The 15,088-nt window shown below is 46.7% G+C and overlaps 1 protein-coding gene across 7 annotated transcripts in view; it reads left to right on the plus strand.

Annotated features, from left to right (window-relative positions):
• LOC122906847 (myosin phosphatase Rho interacting protein) overlaps positions 1-15,088 on the plus strand; it is a 145,192-nt gene that overhangs the window by 23,300 nt on the left and 106,804 nt on the right. For all 7 annotated transcript variants that reach the window (XM_044249261.1, XM_044249262.1, XM_044249266.1 and 4 more), the window contains exons 2-3: positions 7,630-7,707; positions 9,686-9,751. In XM_044249261.1, coding sequence (XP_044105196.1) covers positions 7,630-7,707; positions 9,686-9,751 — 144 coding nt within the window. The remainder of the gene's footprint in view (positions 1-7,629; positions 7,708-9,685; positions 9,752-15,088) is intronic.

Genomic DNA, 15,088 nt, shown 5'->3' on the forward strand with positions numbered 1-15,088 from the left:
TGAGTTTCGAGAGGGCTTATTAAACTGTATTGGATTCTAGTCCTTTGTTGCGCGAGTGGGGTAAAAATATTTCCAAACCACATGCCCAACAAAGGACTTATCTTTTCACCCTCCAGGTAGGTAGGATCTTTGGACAGCAAAAGTTTTTAATTTCAGTGAAGTTCGATTTGTCAGTTTTTGTTTCATTTTTAGTTGCTTTTGTATAAGATTGAGCTTTATTTTTTTACCTGTGGATGTCCAGTGGCTTCAGCACCATTTGTCAAAAGGCTGTCTCTCCTCCATTGAATTGCTTTAGCACCTTTTCCCAAAATTAAATTAGACATATTTGTGTAGGTCTGTGTCTGGGTTCTCTATTCTCTTCTCTCTCTCTCTCTTTTTTTTTTTTTTTTTTTTTTTTAAAGAGAGGAAGAGCGGGAGGAGGGGCAGAGGGAGAGAGAGAATCTTAAGCAGTCTTCACACCCAGCCCAACCCTGACGTGGCGCTCCGTCTCACAACCCCGAGATCATGACCTGAGCTGAAATCAGGAGTCGAACGCTTCACCAACTGAGCCACCCTGGTGCCCCTCTGTTCTATTCTGTTGATCTATGTATCTCACCTTCCACTAATATCACACAATGTTGAGTACTGTGGATATGTAATCATGTAATTGACTAGGTGAATTCCTCCCTCTATTGTTTTTTAAAATTTCTAAACTATTTTCATTCCTTTGACTTTCCATTTAGAGTAATCTTGTCTATATCTACAAGTCTTACTGAGCTTTTGATTAGTAATTGCATTAATTCTATATATTGATTTGGGGAGATTTTTCATCTTATAATCTTCCAGTCTATGAACATATGTCTTTCCTTTTTTTTTTTTTTTTTTTTAAAGATCTTCTTTGGTTTCTTTCATCTGCAGTTTTTTTTTGTTTGTTTGTTTGTTTTATTCTTTTTAGAATGCAAGTCTTGTACATGCCTTGTTAGATTTACAACTAAATATTCCTTCTTATTTTTAAGACTTTATTTATTTGAGAGAGAGACAGCGAGCATGTGCGGGAGAGGGAGAAGCAGACTTCCTGCTGAACTGGGAACCTGACTTGGGGTTCAATCCCAGGACCCTGGGCTCATGACCTGAGTCAAAGGCAGATGCTCAACCAACTGTGCCACCCAGGCACCCTGGTATTCATTTTCTTAAGTGATTGTGAATGGTATTATATTTTTAATTTTGGTGTCCACATATTCACTGCTACTATGTAGAAATACAGTTGATTTTTGTATACTGTTATTATATTCTGCATCCTTGTTGAACTTACTAGTTCTAGGAATTTTTAAAAATAGATTCCTTGTTTTTCTACATAGAAAATTATGTCATCTGTAAACATTTTATTTTTTCTTTCTGATCTACATGCCTTTTACTTCCTTTTCTGCCTTATTGCACTATAACTAGAAATTCTGGCATTGTAGTTCTGAGAGTGGACATCATTGCCTAGTTCCTTATCTTAGAGGAAAACATATCTTAAATTAAACATTTCTTAAATTTCACATATGAGTGAGATCATGTGGTATTTGCGTTTCTCTGAATGACTTATCCCACTTAGCTTAATACTCTTTAGCTCTATCCATGTTGCTACACATGGCAAGATTTCATTCTTTATTATGGCTGAGTAATATTCCATTGTAGATATAGATCATATTTCTTGATCCCTTTGTTAAGAAACATTTGAGCTGCTTCTGTAGTTTGGCTGTTGTAAATAATGCTGCAGTAAACTAGGGATTCATGTATCCCTTTGGATCAGAGGTTTTCTAATTTGGGTGTAAAATTTCTGGATTGTAGGATAGTTGTGTTTTTAATTTTTTGAGGAACTCATCTGAGATTTTGCTTTCATTTCTGAAGGATTTTTTTTCTGGATATAGGATTCTGGTTTGACGGTTTTCTTTCAGTGCCTGAAAAGTATTGTACCACTTGCTTCTGGCCAACAAGGTTTCTGATGAGAAGTCCACTGTTGTCATTTTTGGTTTTCTCTTATCCATAAACTGTTACTTCTGTTTGGCTGCTTTCAAGAGTTTGTATTTATCTTTAGTTTTCAGAAATTTAATTTTGATGTATCTTGGTTAGATTTCTTTGGATTGATCCTTTGGCGTTTACTCAGCTTCTTGAATTTATAGGTTGCCTTTCTTTCTAAATTTGGGAAGTTTTCAACCATTGTTTCTTGAAGTGCTTTTTCCACCTTAGTCTCCTTTTCTCCTTCTGGGAGTCTCATGACACAGATGATAGATCTTTTTTTATTGTTCCACAGGTCTCTAAGACTCTATCCTTCTCATATTATTTCTTTTAGTCCATTTTCTTGCTGTTGCCTGATTGGGTAGTTTGTTTGTTTGTTTTTGTTAAGATTTTATTGACTTATTTAACAGAGAGAGAGAGAGTGAGTGCACAAGCAGAGGGAGTGGGAAAGGGAGAAGCAGGTTTCCCACAGAGCAGGGAGCCCCATGTGGGGCTCAATCCCAGGAGCCTGGGATCATGACCTGAGCAGACCTAAGATCATGACCTAAAGGCAGATGCTTAACTGACTGAACCACCCAGGTGCCCCTGATTGGGTAATTTCTGTTATTTTTCTAACAGTTCCCTGATTCTTTCCTTGTCCCATCATTCTGCTGTTGGGCCCATTCATTTAGCTTTTTATTTCATTTATTTTATTTTTTAGTTTAGAAATTACCATTTTTTTAAAAAGATTTTATTTATTCATTTGACAGAAAGAGATCACGAGTAGTCAGGGCAGCAGACAGAGAGAGGGGGAAGCAGGCTCCCCACTCAGCAGAGAGCCCGATGTAGGGCTCTATCCCAGGACCCTGAGATCATGACTGGAGCCGAAGGCAGAGGCTTAACCCACTGAGCCACCCAGGCACCCCTCCATTTATTTTTGTTTCTGTTTTTGCTTTTTTTTAATCTCCTGGTTTGTTGTTGTTGTTGTTGTTTGCTGGGGCTTTCTGTGTTTCTGTTTATTCTGAACATTCTTAAAATTTCTTATTGAAACATTTCAGCATTGGTGAAATGTTCATTAGATAATGAAATTGGTGAAATCTTCATTAGATAATCCTGACATGTCTGTCACCTTGGTGTTGGCATCTGTTGATTGTCTTTGTTTATTCAGTTTGTGACCTTTCTGTTTCTTAGTATGCTGGTGATTTTTCTTTTTAATTGAAACTTGGATATTTTTGTATTATTTTAGGTGACTATGGATTGTGTTTGACCCTTCTCTTCTAGTTGGCTTTTTCTGACATTACTACAGTGGTGGTGGGGGGTGCACCATCTCTTACTTTCAGGTGGAAATAGAAGTCCAGGCTCCCCACCTGGCCTCCACTGATACCTGATGGGTGCAGTTCCTTGTTACAGCAGAGCTGGGGTGAGAGTTTAGCTCTCCATGTTTCCTCCTCTGACTCTATCCCAGCAGGGAGAGGGAGGGGGACCTTGTTACTTCTGGGTGGGGGCAAAAATCCCAGGTGCCTGCCTGGTCTCCCGAAATCTTCCTGGTAGGGGTGCTGGGGCACCTCTTAGCTGACAAGGGTAGGAAGGAAGCCTTTGCTGGCATGGGTGGGTCTGGGGTAGAGTCTTTCCCGTCAAATGTGGCAGGAATGGAGCAGTTATCATCTAAGAATATTCTGTCTTACCAGGTTGTTCTTCCCTGGTTCTTCAGCTAGAAAGAGCAGTTTTTATTGGGGCTTTTATTTGTACGTTTTGGCAGTTCCGGATTGTTCATTCTTATAGTACCTGGTCTGGGACAGTGAGACAAAAAGAGAAGCCAGGGTATATATCTCCATGTTGTTTTCAGGTCTCAGGACCCCCAGCCCTCGTCTCTGCTGTCTTCTCTCCACCTTGAAGAGTCTCCTTAGGTTTTTCTTAGATACAGTGTTCAAAGTTTGATTTGAACAAACCTTTCCTACTTAGTAGGAGGCATAGGGAAAATTAAAACTACCTATCTTCCAGGAAGCAGAAGTTTCAAGTAACCATTTTTGAAAGGACTTTCAATTGAGGAAGACACCCAGACCACCAGTAGCCTCTTCTCAGAGACCAGCCAGAAGTGCAGTCTCTGATGTATTGGGTTTGTGAGGGAAGGCTGAGTCTATTTATTTATTTTACAGATTTTATTTATTTATTTGACAGAGTAAGAGAGAGAGTAAGTGAGCACAAGCAGGGGGAGCTGCAAGGAGAGGGAGAAGCAGCCTCCTACTGAACAGGGACCCGAGGCGGGGCTCAGTCCTAGGACTCTGGGACCAAGACCTGAGCTAAAGGCAGACACCTAACCAACTGAGCCATCTGGTGCTCCTAGAACACTTGTTTCTTGCCCTGTGCCCTCCATTGGCCCAGCCTTCCCCACTTTCCAGGACAACCTGCCCACCTGGAAGGGTCCCTTTTGGGATGGTATGTCCCAGAAGGACCTGGCAAAGTGAGGTGGGTGCTGGCAGCCTCCTGGTTTGCAGCACATGGGGCCGGTGCACACTAGGCCGGCGCACACTAGGCCCGAGTAGATGTTGAGTCAATAACAGTGCTGGTGATGGGTGCTTATGAGATTGTGGCCAGTTTCTGAGGGGACCTGTGGCAGTCCCTCACATCTCCAACTGCTCAGGTAGATGTAGCTGCTAATTTGAAGTCTCCCCAAAGCCCTGTGACCAGAGACTAGGAGAATAGCATACAATCACAGCTTGACAAAAATGGAGGGGACACGGCCTTGTTGTCTGACATCCTGATTTCACACCTCAGGGAACCACTAACTAAGAGGCGAAGTGCAGAAGTCACCTGGCCCAGGATCCCCCTCTGGCCCTGACCTTTCCATCTTGTGTATGTATGTCACTGAGTTATATGAGAGAGACGCTGAGTGAATGTGCCTGCCTGTATGGGGAATAGCTGGGCGCCACTGAGCTGGTATTTGCTGAGAAGACAGACTTACTCTCTTCTGTTTTCCGGGACAGAATTTCATTCCACATCGCCTGTGGCCCTCCTGTGTTATGTTCCTCTAACCCCAAGTTCACAGCACCCCTTCCCATGTTTCATCAAAACCAGTCCCTCACTTCCTTTCCTCAGCCCTCTCTACACCCCTTCCCTGAAGCTCCTGCTACTCTGTTCCTTTTCATGGTGAAAAGCCAGAGCTTTTTCTAGCTCCTCCCCTGGGGACCTAGAGAGCCCTGCAGAAGCCAAGAGCAAGGAGTGTTTTTGGCTTACCCCAGAATGCTGTGTGACCTTTGGCAGGTGACCTTCCCTCTCTGAGTCACTGATTCCATAGTTATAAAATGAGGTGGTGAGACAGGGCTCCAGTTTGGAAAGTATTGAATAAAAAGCATGTTAAGGGGACCCCTAAAGCTTTCCCAGAGATGAGTCATGTGTGTAAACAGCAGGCAGAGGATTTGGGTTTTAATTTGTGTTTCTGCTCTCCAAACGGTAGTGGACAAATTGACTTGCTTGTGCCTTTTCCAGCTGCTTCTGACCAGCCAGGTATGGCTGAAAAGGGAGGTGGAGCCAGAGTGTCTGTCTAGTGTCTCAACTCATGTTGAGCTCCCACTGTCAGGGGTTTGGGGGGGTGGGGGATCTTCATAAAAAAAAATAATAATAGCTAACATTTATTATGCACTTAGAGGCCATACACTGTGATTAATGTTTTTTCCTCATACAATTTTTTTTTTTTTAAAGATTTTATTTATTTATTTATTTGACAGAGAGAGAGAGAGAGATCACAAGTAGGCAGAGAGGCAGGCAGAGAGAGAGGAGGAAGCAGGCTCCCTTCTGAGCAGAGAGCCCGATGCGGGACTCGATCCCAGGACCCTGAGATGATGACCTGAGCCGAAGGCAGAGGCTTAACCCACTGAGCCACCCAGGCGCCCTTCTCATACAATTTTGAGATATAATTTACATACTATAAAATTCAGCCTTTTAAAGTGTACAGTTTAGTGGCTTTTAGCATATTTACAAGGTCATTTAACCATCTCCACTTTCTGTCTGTAACTGACTGTGAACAATCAATTGAGATGACTCACTACCTTCAGACCAGCCCTATCTCCGCTTTCTGATTCCAGAACATTTTCATCATCCCTTAAACCCATACCTGTTGGCAGTCATTTCCCGTTTCCCATTCCCTCCATGCCCTGGCAACCACTCATCTGCTTTCTGTTTCTGTGGGTTTACCTATTGTAAGCCAAATAATACAATATATGGTCTTTGGTGTCTGTGTTCTCTCACTTCTCTGACTCAGCATAATGTCTTCAGGGTGCCTCCATGTTGTAGATCATGCCAGTATTTTGTACCTTTCTATGGCTGATAATATGCTGTTGTATGGATGTGCCACATTTTGCTTATCCTCTCATCTGTTGATGTACATTGGGATTGTTTCTACCTTTTGGCAGTTGTGAATAGTGCTGCTGTGAACATTCAGGTCCACATTTTTTTTTTTTTAAGATTTTATTTATTTATTTGTCAGAGAGAGAGGGAGAGAGAGCGAGCACAGGCAGACAGAGAGGCAGGCAGAGGCAGAGGGAGAAGCAGGCTCCCTGCCGAGCAAGGAGCCCGATGTGGGACTCGATCCCAAGACACTGGGATCATGACCTGAGCCGAAGGCAGCGGCTTAACCCACTGAGCCACCCGGGCGTCCCCAGTTCCACATTTTTATTTGAGCACCTGCTTTCTTTCTTTTTTTTTTTTTTAAAGATTTTATTTATTTATTTGATAGAGAGAGATCACAAGCAGACCGAGAGGCAGGCAGAGAGAGAGAGAGAGGGAAGCAGGCTCTCCGCTGAGCAGAGAGCCCGATTCGGGACTCGATCCCAGGACCCTGAGATCATGACCTGAGCCAAAGGCATCGGCTTAACCACTGAGCCACCCAGGCACCCCTGAGCACCTGCTTTCAATCTTCTCAGGTGTATATACTTAGGAGTAGAGTTCTGGGTTGCATGGAATTCTGTCTTTAACTCTTTGAGGAAATGCCAGACTTTTACACGGTGGCTGCACTATTTTATTTCCTGTGCTGTGTTTTACTTGCATTACCTCATCAGTCATCACATAAATCTCATGAGGTGTGGATATGATTTCCATCATCTGAACCTTTCAGATGGGACAGTTGAAACCCTCACGGTTTTCAGCCCAATGTCACATAGCCAGGAAGTCGATGTCTCTTTGGCCCGTGCTAGCTGTGATCACTAAAGCAGTGTCTCTTCTCCCAGGCCCTGTTTTATAGTATCAGAATGAGGGCTTTTGGCTGTGTTTGGGTGATACACATAGTACCCAGCACACAGTGGCGGGTATTCACATGGTGATTGAAAATGCCGTTGTTTCCTGATCTTCATGCCTTGATCAGGAACTTGAGAAAGGCCATATGTGTTGTAGGAGTTCCTGTACTTTGAGGTTTTTCAGAGCCCTGCTGGATTTTATGTCCCTTTCTCCACACCAGATGCTGCAGAACCTCCCCCCGCCCCCCGCCCCCAGGAGCCTCTTACTCCCAAACATCTTTCTTGGGAGACTTGGCCTGTGGCTGGGAAACGAGATGCCTGGTGTATGCTAATCAGAGGAGACTTCTGTTTCCAGGGAGCACTAATCTTTAACTTGACCATCGAACCTGTTCTGTCTCTGGTCCAAGCCACTGATGACCTGCCTTCTTTTTTTCTTCTCCAGGCAAAACCTATTTATGGTGGCTGGCTGCTCCTGGCTCCCGATGGGACTGACTTTGACAACCCAGTGCATCGGTCTCGGGTAAGGTCCTCAGAATGAATTCTTGAGGTGGGAGGGACTGAAGAGTTGCCCATCTAAGGGCAAGTCAACAAGAGTAGAAGAGGGAGATAGAGTTGAACAATGGATCCTGGGATGGCAGGATCAGCAGGGAACCCCCATTTGGCAAACTCATTGATCCTACAGGAAATGTCTCGATGATACTAGTTGTGCCAGGTCCACTCTTCAAAAGGAGATGCTCTCAGATGGTGCCTCCTGTTTCGTGAGTCAGCTTGACTGCAGAAACAGTTAAATGCAAAAGGCAGAATAGGTCAGCAAATATTTGCATTGTGCTAATTAGGCTTCTGGTTCTTTCAGTCCCTCCTTTCCTCATCCCATCTCTCTTCCCTCCAGTCCTTCCTGGCTAGCAGATAAGCACTAGTGAAGGGGTGATGCGCTGGAGGGCCAACTCGGTTTTTGCCGCATCTCTCCTGAGCACCAGCCCAGGGTGGGTCCCTCTGTGCACAGGTTGCTGGGAGCAGCCCAGGCTGAGCTGGAGCATCGAGATGGTTAAACCAACATAGTCACTAACCAGTGGTTTGTTCCTCTACCAGGCAGCCCCTTTGGATGACTCCAGTTAAAATACCGTCTTTCTTTTTTTCCACATGCTTTTTCCAGGTGCTGCTGCCCATGCCCTGTAAATTGCTCCAGCTCCTCTCCCTTCCTATCCCCTGTTCCCTGAGAGCCTCTACCCTGCCTCTTGATCTCTTCTGTCCCTAGCCTGAATGCTGCAATCTAAGGTGGTGCCCCACAGATCTTGTATTATGTCTGGGACCTTTAGGATTACTTCTGGTGTGGGATTTGACTTTAAAGATACTACTATCTTTAAAGGAGCCTTGAAAATGTTTCTCAGGAAGCATTCCTTATAGCCTCTCCTGGACACACAGTGTCCACAGGTCCTCTTTGCAAGGCTATCTGAGCGTCCTGTTCCTGCCATCCAGGCAGGAGGACAGCAGGGGTGACTATTCCAATGCCTGCGGTAACAAGGGAGCAGTGTCCTTTCCTATTCTATATTCGGATCATACAGAATTGCCATTTCCAGCTTCTGATGGGAAAAACATAATTGTGAATGATATAATTCTGGCCCAAAGCAAAGAGATATGATAGTTCTTGTGGCCTTATTGCCAGTGAAAGTATGAATTTTGTTGGGCTCTTTGAAATGTTGAAAATAGGTCATAGATACTCATGATGATCTTTGGGATTTGGGGACCAAGAGTCTCTTGTTCTGGTTATGTTTTCCCTCCACAAAAAGGAAAGCACATACTCTCATGGTCCCTTCTGTTCTGTTGTCAGTGCCTTTGGACCCCCGCTAACCCCCAGTGGCCTGTCCTTTGGGTGGACAGTAGAGGGGCACACTTTGCTGGTCAATCACTCCTTGGACATCAGAATCATTCCCACAGGTCTCCCTCCTTCTCAGTTTTGATTTTTCTTAGCTTACTTATCCTCAGTGAACACTGGAGCCTGGCTGTCTTTTTCCGCGTCTCCCACTCCCTGTGGGTCTCAGAACAACCCTTTCATAGCAGTTTCTCGATTTTGTCAGAAGCGGGAAATTAGTGCCTGCCATTCTCCGGTTATTCCATATTGTACCATATAATTCATCAAATAAATACTGACACCTGTTATGTGATCACCTCTGGGCTGGGTACATAGAGAATGCAAAAAGGTGACCAGGATACCATCTCTACTCTCTAGGAGCTTGTCAGTTAAAATAAAGCAGACATCTTGTGACATCTCAGTGACTCCTGTGGAAAAACACTGGGCGGTTTGGGTCACTCCACTCGCCCAGTGCCATCTCACAAATTACTGTTCTTTTGCCCTGGGTCCTTCCTTTCCTGCCATCTGCCCCAGAAGTGGAAGCTGTGGAGCCCGCATTCCTTTGACATAGGCTCATGAGCCCCGGGGACGCAGCGAGCAGAGATCGGGCCAGAGCCCGGCTAACCACCCACTCTGTGCTCCATTGCAGAAATGGCAGCGGCGGTTCTTCATCCTCTACGAGCACGGCCTCTTGCGCTACGCCCTGGATGAGATGGTGAGTGTCCTGCTGCGCCCACTCCCTGACTCGAGCCTCCCCGAGGCGCCTTCTTTGTGTCTGTGTGGGTGTCATCTGTGAGTACAGCCCTGTGTGCTCTCGCTTGGGCTTTGGGGAGCCTACAGTCTGAAGAACCTACAGCGTCTGGTAGAGATGGTCCTGAAAACCCAGACCTTTGGCTTGGGGCATCATTAGTGGTGCAGGTGAGAGTAACCAGCGAGGGAGGAAGACACTTCTGTTCTGGGCTGATAGGAGTCAGACCTGCCAGACCACTCCAAGTTAGAGAGAAGCAGAATAGGCTCTGGGCCTCTAGCAGCAGGTGGGAGGCTGGCCCAGGGCATGTGTGGACGTCGAGCACATGCACATCCCCGTGCTGTAGTCCCAGGATTGCTTCTCTGTTCCATTGCTGTGGGGGGGGTCTCGCTTGTCCTGTTGGACCTTCAGAGGCCTCCTGGCCACTGAGCCTGTGCATATGGCTCCTTCCCACCCTGCCATCCACCTGGTTTACTCCCTGCTTCCTGGCCTGGGTGTGTACTGTTCTTGGTTCAGAGGTGAAGCTGAAAACCACCCAGGGGGAATGTTCTGGCTTTTCTTTTACTATCCATTTTGCCTCCTGAGTTTTTCTCTGAAGGAGATTGGTCTCTCCTAAGTAATCTAAAGTATGACCGAATTCCAGGCTTTTTAAAGGATTGAAGATGGAAAATGTAAGCACTTTTTCCTGTTCCATTTGAATTTGTGAGTGTGTGTGTGCGTTTCTGTGGGCAGCATTTTTAATTGGGACTGTCCTAGAAAATCTAGACGTACTATGTAAAATGGGTTGACCTCATCCCATCCAGAGTTCATTGTTTTGCTACAGGAGTAAGAACAGGGTTCTGGAACCGTATGCAGAGATAACTATTGTCTCAGAGGACCTTGTAGATTGTTGGGACACTTGGATTTTAGGGTGGTCATTACAGCTGTGTGAACAGGCCACAAGTGAGTGCATTCTCACATGGGGGTCCTAATCTTAGTAATGTGATGCTTCCTCTGTTTTGTTTCTCAGATGAATTAATGGGTATGACATTTGGGTATGGAATTAATAGATGTGATACTTAATTCTATCTCAGCTATCACCTCATTGGTTCCTTCTTAAAATCATTTTCTTCTCATTTTTCCTGGTGAGTGTGTTTATACAGTGTGCTAGGCCACAGAGGGTGTTTGCCATGGAAGCATCTGTAGTCCAGAGTAGATTGGAGGTGAGCACCAGTGAGGGGGTGGAATTCACTAGAAATAAGAGCAGGAGGAATGATTCACTAGGACACCCATTCCTTCAGGAAAAGGAAGCAGGCCTGGAGGAAGACCCAGCACTGCCCTCTGTATTCTCCCAGCTTGACCGCTGTACAAGCAGTAGCCCTGGGTGGGAGTTGGGCTTCTCCAAGCCTTAACGTTCCCCCTGTCCTCCCTGTGCCTGACTGACTTGTTCTTAAGTCCTGCAGAGACAAACGGTAGAGAAGGAGCCGCAGAGGTCACTGTGTTACATCCAGGCTGGGCTGCACTATGAGCCTTCCTGAAAAATAGAGTTCCCTGGACTTTCCTTGGAGACCGATTATTCCGGTCAGGAAATCTTTCTTTAGGTCTCACTGGAGTCCAGTCTAGTCTTTGTTCCCTTCAGCTCAGTTGCACAAGCACAAAGAGAGGGTAGCTCGTGCACAAACGCAGAGCACATGCTGTGTCCCAAGAGCTGCTCCCACATAATGGGGGCTGTTGAGCTGCGAGTCCTGACACCTTGCAGTACACTGTGGTCTCCCAGCAACCTGATCATTGGTGGGTATTATTTCATGGGCTGCTGGGGCAGAGGTGGGACTGTGCCAGCGATGTGGGAGAAGAAGCCCCAGGAAAAACGTGGACTACAGAGAGGGCATTGTGGGGGACGCCCAGAGTTGAGATTTTTGGACCGTGGTCCACTTCTAGCAGATGGCCTTGGAGCTGAAGAGACTGACCTGGTGTGCGAGCTAGCGTTGAAACGCCCAGACTGTGGGCAGTGCAGATACACTGCACCTATAGGAAAGAGAGTGGTGTTATTTCTGGCAGTGAAAAAAGACAGTGGCAGTTGTACTGAAATACGTTTAAAGCAACATTTCAGACCTGTAAGAGTTTTCCCCGCTGTGTTAGGAGAGTCCTCTGGGGCAAGTTGCAAGGCAGCATCTGGGCTGCAGTTGAGAAGGGGCTCGGTGACAGGGGCAGTTCACTGCCAGCTGCTCGGGTCAGCATTGGCAGCTAGCTGCTGCCCTGGGCCTTGCAGGTGCACTCTGGAGGGGCCTCTCCCACCCCACGGGTCTCTTTCAGGCCTTGTTCTTCACCACTCCCCAGATGAGCACAGTCCAAAGTCCTGGAGCTCCAGCCCAGAGGTCAGCTTTCCTGGTGCCTAGATTCCTGCCTCTCCCTGGCCAGCAGGGTCTTGAGACCTGGAGCGGGCGAGCTTTTCAGGTAGGCTCGTGTGTGACCTGGATATAGCCACGCCGACAGTATTCTCTGAGAGAACCTGGACACGGAGCCACGGTCTGCAGCTGGGTACCACTGTGCTTCCTGGGGCCACGTGGCAGTGTCTGGAGTCTTCTTTGACTCTCAAAAGTGCAGGGGAGAAGGAGGTTGCTCTGGACACCTCCGGATGGAGGCCGGGAGTGCCGTGATGCACAGGACAGGCCTCACGACAGGGAAAGATCTGGCCCCAAATGTCAGCAGTGCCAAAGCTGTGAAACCCTTCGTGATTTGGTCAGTGGCATATTTAATTTATTTTTTATTATTTTATTTTATTTATGTTTAAGATTTTATTTATTTATTTGACAGAGTGAGAGAGGGAAGGCAGAGGGAGTGAGAGAGGGAGAAACATTCTTCCCATGGAGCAAGGAGCCCGATGCAGGGATCGATCCCAGGACCCCGGGATCATGACCAGAGCTGAAGGCAGAGGCTTAACCGGCTGAGCCACCCAGGCACCCCCTTTTTTTTTTTTTTAAGTAAAAAATAAATTTGATTTGCTTTCTTTTCACCCTGATTCTTGAAGTGTAGAAGGACTCCCCTCTCTGATTGTCTGGGTGTGAGGGAGGTGGAGGGCCAGGGTTAGCCGGCTGGCTGGTGTGGTAAGTGCCAGACAGGGAATAGGGGTGGTTGTGTTCCCGGTGTGGAGGGGTTTCTGTGGGGTGTCCCTGCATATCAGGTGACCGAGGCGCTAGCAGATTGCTTATGTGTGTGGCTCTTACCTCGGGAGCATATAGGTCCCCCTTACTGTGCTGTACTCAGAGCAGCGAGCTGTGTAATGGCCCGAACTGGGTGTCTGCAAGAGCAGCGGCTTTGGGCAGCCGGTTCGCACTGCTGATCCACTCCTGCTCCCTGCCTGTGATAGAGTAGGGCACTTTATGGCTGGGCTGTTCCCTTAACACTTAGCATAAACTGTTTCAAATTGTTGCTTGACTTTTATACAATATTGCCATTTGTTTTCATTGGTTTCAATGTTATCTTACCAACTAGATTGTAACTTCCCCCCCCCCCCATCCTCTCTCCCCTGATAATTCTTGGTATCTCTGCATTGTCTGGCCTGGGTCTTGGGTGGCACAGATCTGGTAAACATTTGTTGAGTTGAGCTAACCAGCTTCCCAGTGTGTTGCTGTAGAGTTTCTGCTCTCTGTGTAGCGAGAAGGTGAGACCTGGGGTGTTTCCTGGAGAGGGCTTCAGTGTGTTGTGTGTCATAGCTCTCACTGGTTGCTGCAGAAGGCTCCAGAGAGCAGAGTGGGGAAGGTTGTCCTGGGCTCCCTCGGCTGGAACCCACACGGGCACGGCGGTTGTCAGGAGTGCCCAGGAGGAGGAGGGGGCTACATAGCATGGGTCAGTGGCTGCCTTGAGGGCGGCCTCGAGAGGCTTTTATGCTCAGAGACTTGTGCTAGGTCTGGAGCCTTCAGGCCTAAGTCCGGCTCCAAGGGCTGACTGTTGGCCTTTCTCTTCCAGGCAGCTCTGAGATGGGGCTAACCTCTGGGAATCACTTTTCCTTTTTTGGGAAATTTCTTTCTCGATACACCCACATACCCTGTAACTGATGGGTGTGGAAGAGAGGCAAATTTCCCAAAAAAGGAAAAGAAATTTACCAAACGCAAGCTGAGGTAAGGTGGGCTCAGGGAAGCCTCACAGACAAGTGGGGGCCTGAGCAGTTTGGCTGGGCCTCTGTTTTTTCCGGAGAGGACAGAGTAAGAATCTAGAAGTCTACCCTGCTCCCTCTCTCCTCTGCTGTTGTTCCTTCCTCTGGGATCTGCCCATTACTGGAGCACATTCTGCCACCTCTCTGAGCTTTCAGGGATTGATATACAGCTAAGGTACTGGTTTTATCAGAGCCAAAAGGTCGTTAGAAGGCTTTCTCAGAGAATAACAAGTCCAGAGGGGAAGTTGTAGGTGGAGCACGCTGGGCCGTGAGGCTTTTGGGGCTCTGCGCTGGGACTGGACCTGGTGAGCAGTCTGGTCTCTTGCTTTCATGTTCTCTTCCTTTTCCCTCTCGGAAGCCAGACAAAAAGATTGTCTCGGGTTTTTGTGTTTTGTTTTTATATTGTAAGCTATGTATAACAAAAGTTACTGTTTTAGCCTTTTTTAAGAGTGTGGTTCTGTGGCCTCAAGCACCTGGACACTTGTGCGGCCGCCACCCTCAGTGGTCCACAGAGCTCCTCATCTCAGCCGCTCTCCCCCCACTACCCACCGCCCTCTCTGCCAGCCCCTTTCTTTTTTAATTTTTTAAAATTTCTTTTCAGTGTACCAGAATTCATTGTTTATGCACCACACCCAGTGCTCCATGCAATACGTGCCCTCCCTAATACCCACCACCAGGCTCCCCCAACCTCCCACCCCCTGCCCCTTCAAAACCCTCAGATTGTTTTTCAGAGTCCATAGTCTCTCATGGTTCATCTTCCCCTCCAATTTTCCCCAACTCCCTTCTCCTCTCCATCTCCCCATGTCCTCCTTGTTATCCCTTATGCTCCACAAGTAAGTGAAACCATATGATAATTGACTCTCTCTACATGACTTATCTCACTCAGCATAATCTCTTCCAGTCCCGTCCATGTTGATACAGAAGTTGGGTATTCATCCTTTCTGATGGAGGCATAATATTCCATAGTGTATATGGACCATACCTTCTTTATCCATTCATCTGTTGAAGGGCATCTTGGTTCTTTCCACAGTTTGGCGACTGTGGCCATTGCTGCTATGAACATTGGAGTAGAGATGGCCCTTCTTTTCACTACATCTGTATCGTTGGGGTAAATACCCAGTAGTTGCCAGCCCCTTTCTGCTTCCTGTCGCCGTGATTCTGACGACTCTAGG

The sequence above is a fragment of the Neovison vison genome, chromosome 5 (genome assembly GCF_020171115.1).
Source record: "Neovison vison isolate M4711 chromosome 5, ASM_NN_V1, whole genome shotgun sequence".
Lineage (NCBI taxonomy): Eukaryota > Metazoa > Chordata > Mammalia > Carnivora > Mustelidae > Neogale > Neogale vison.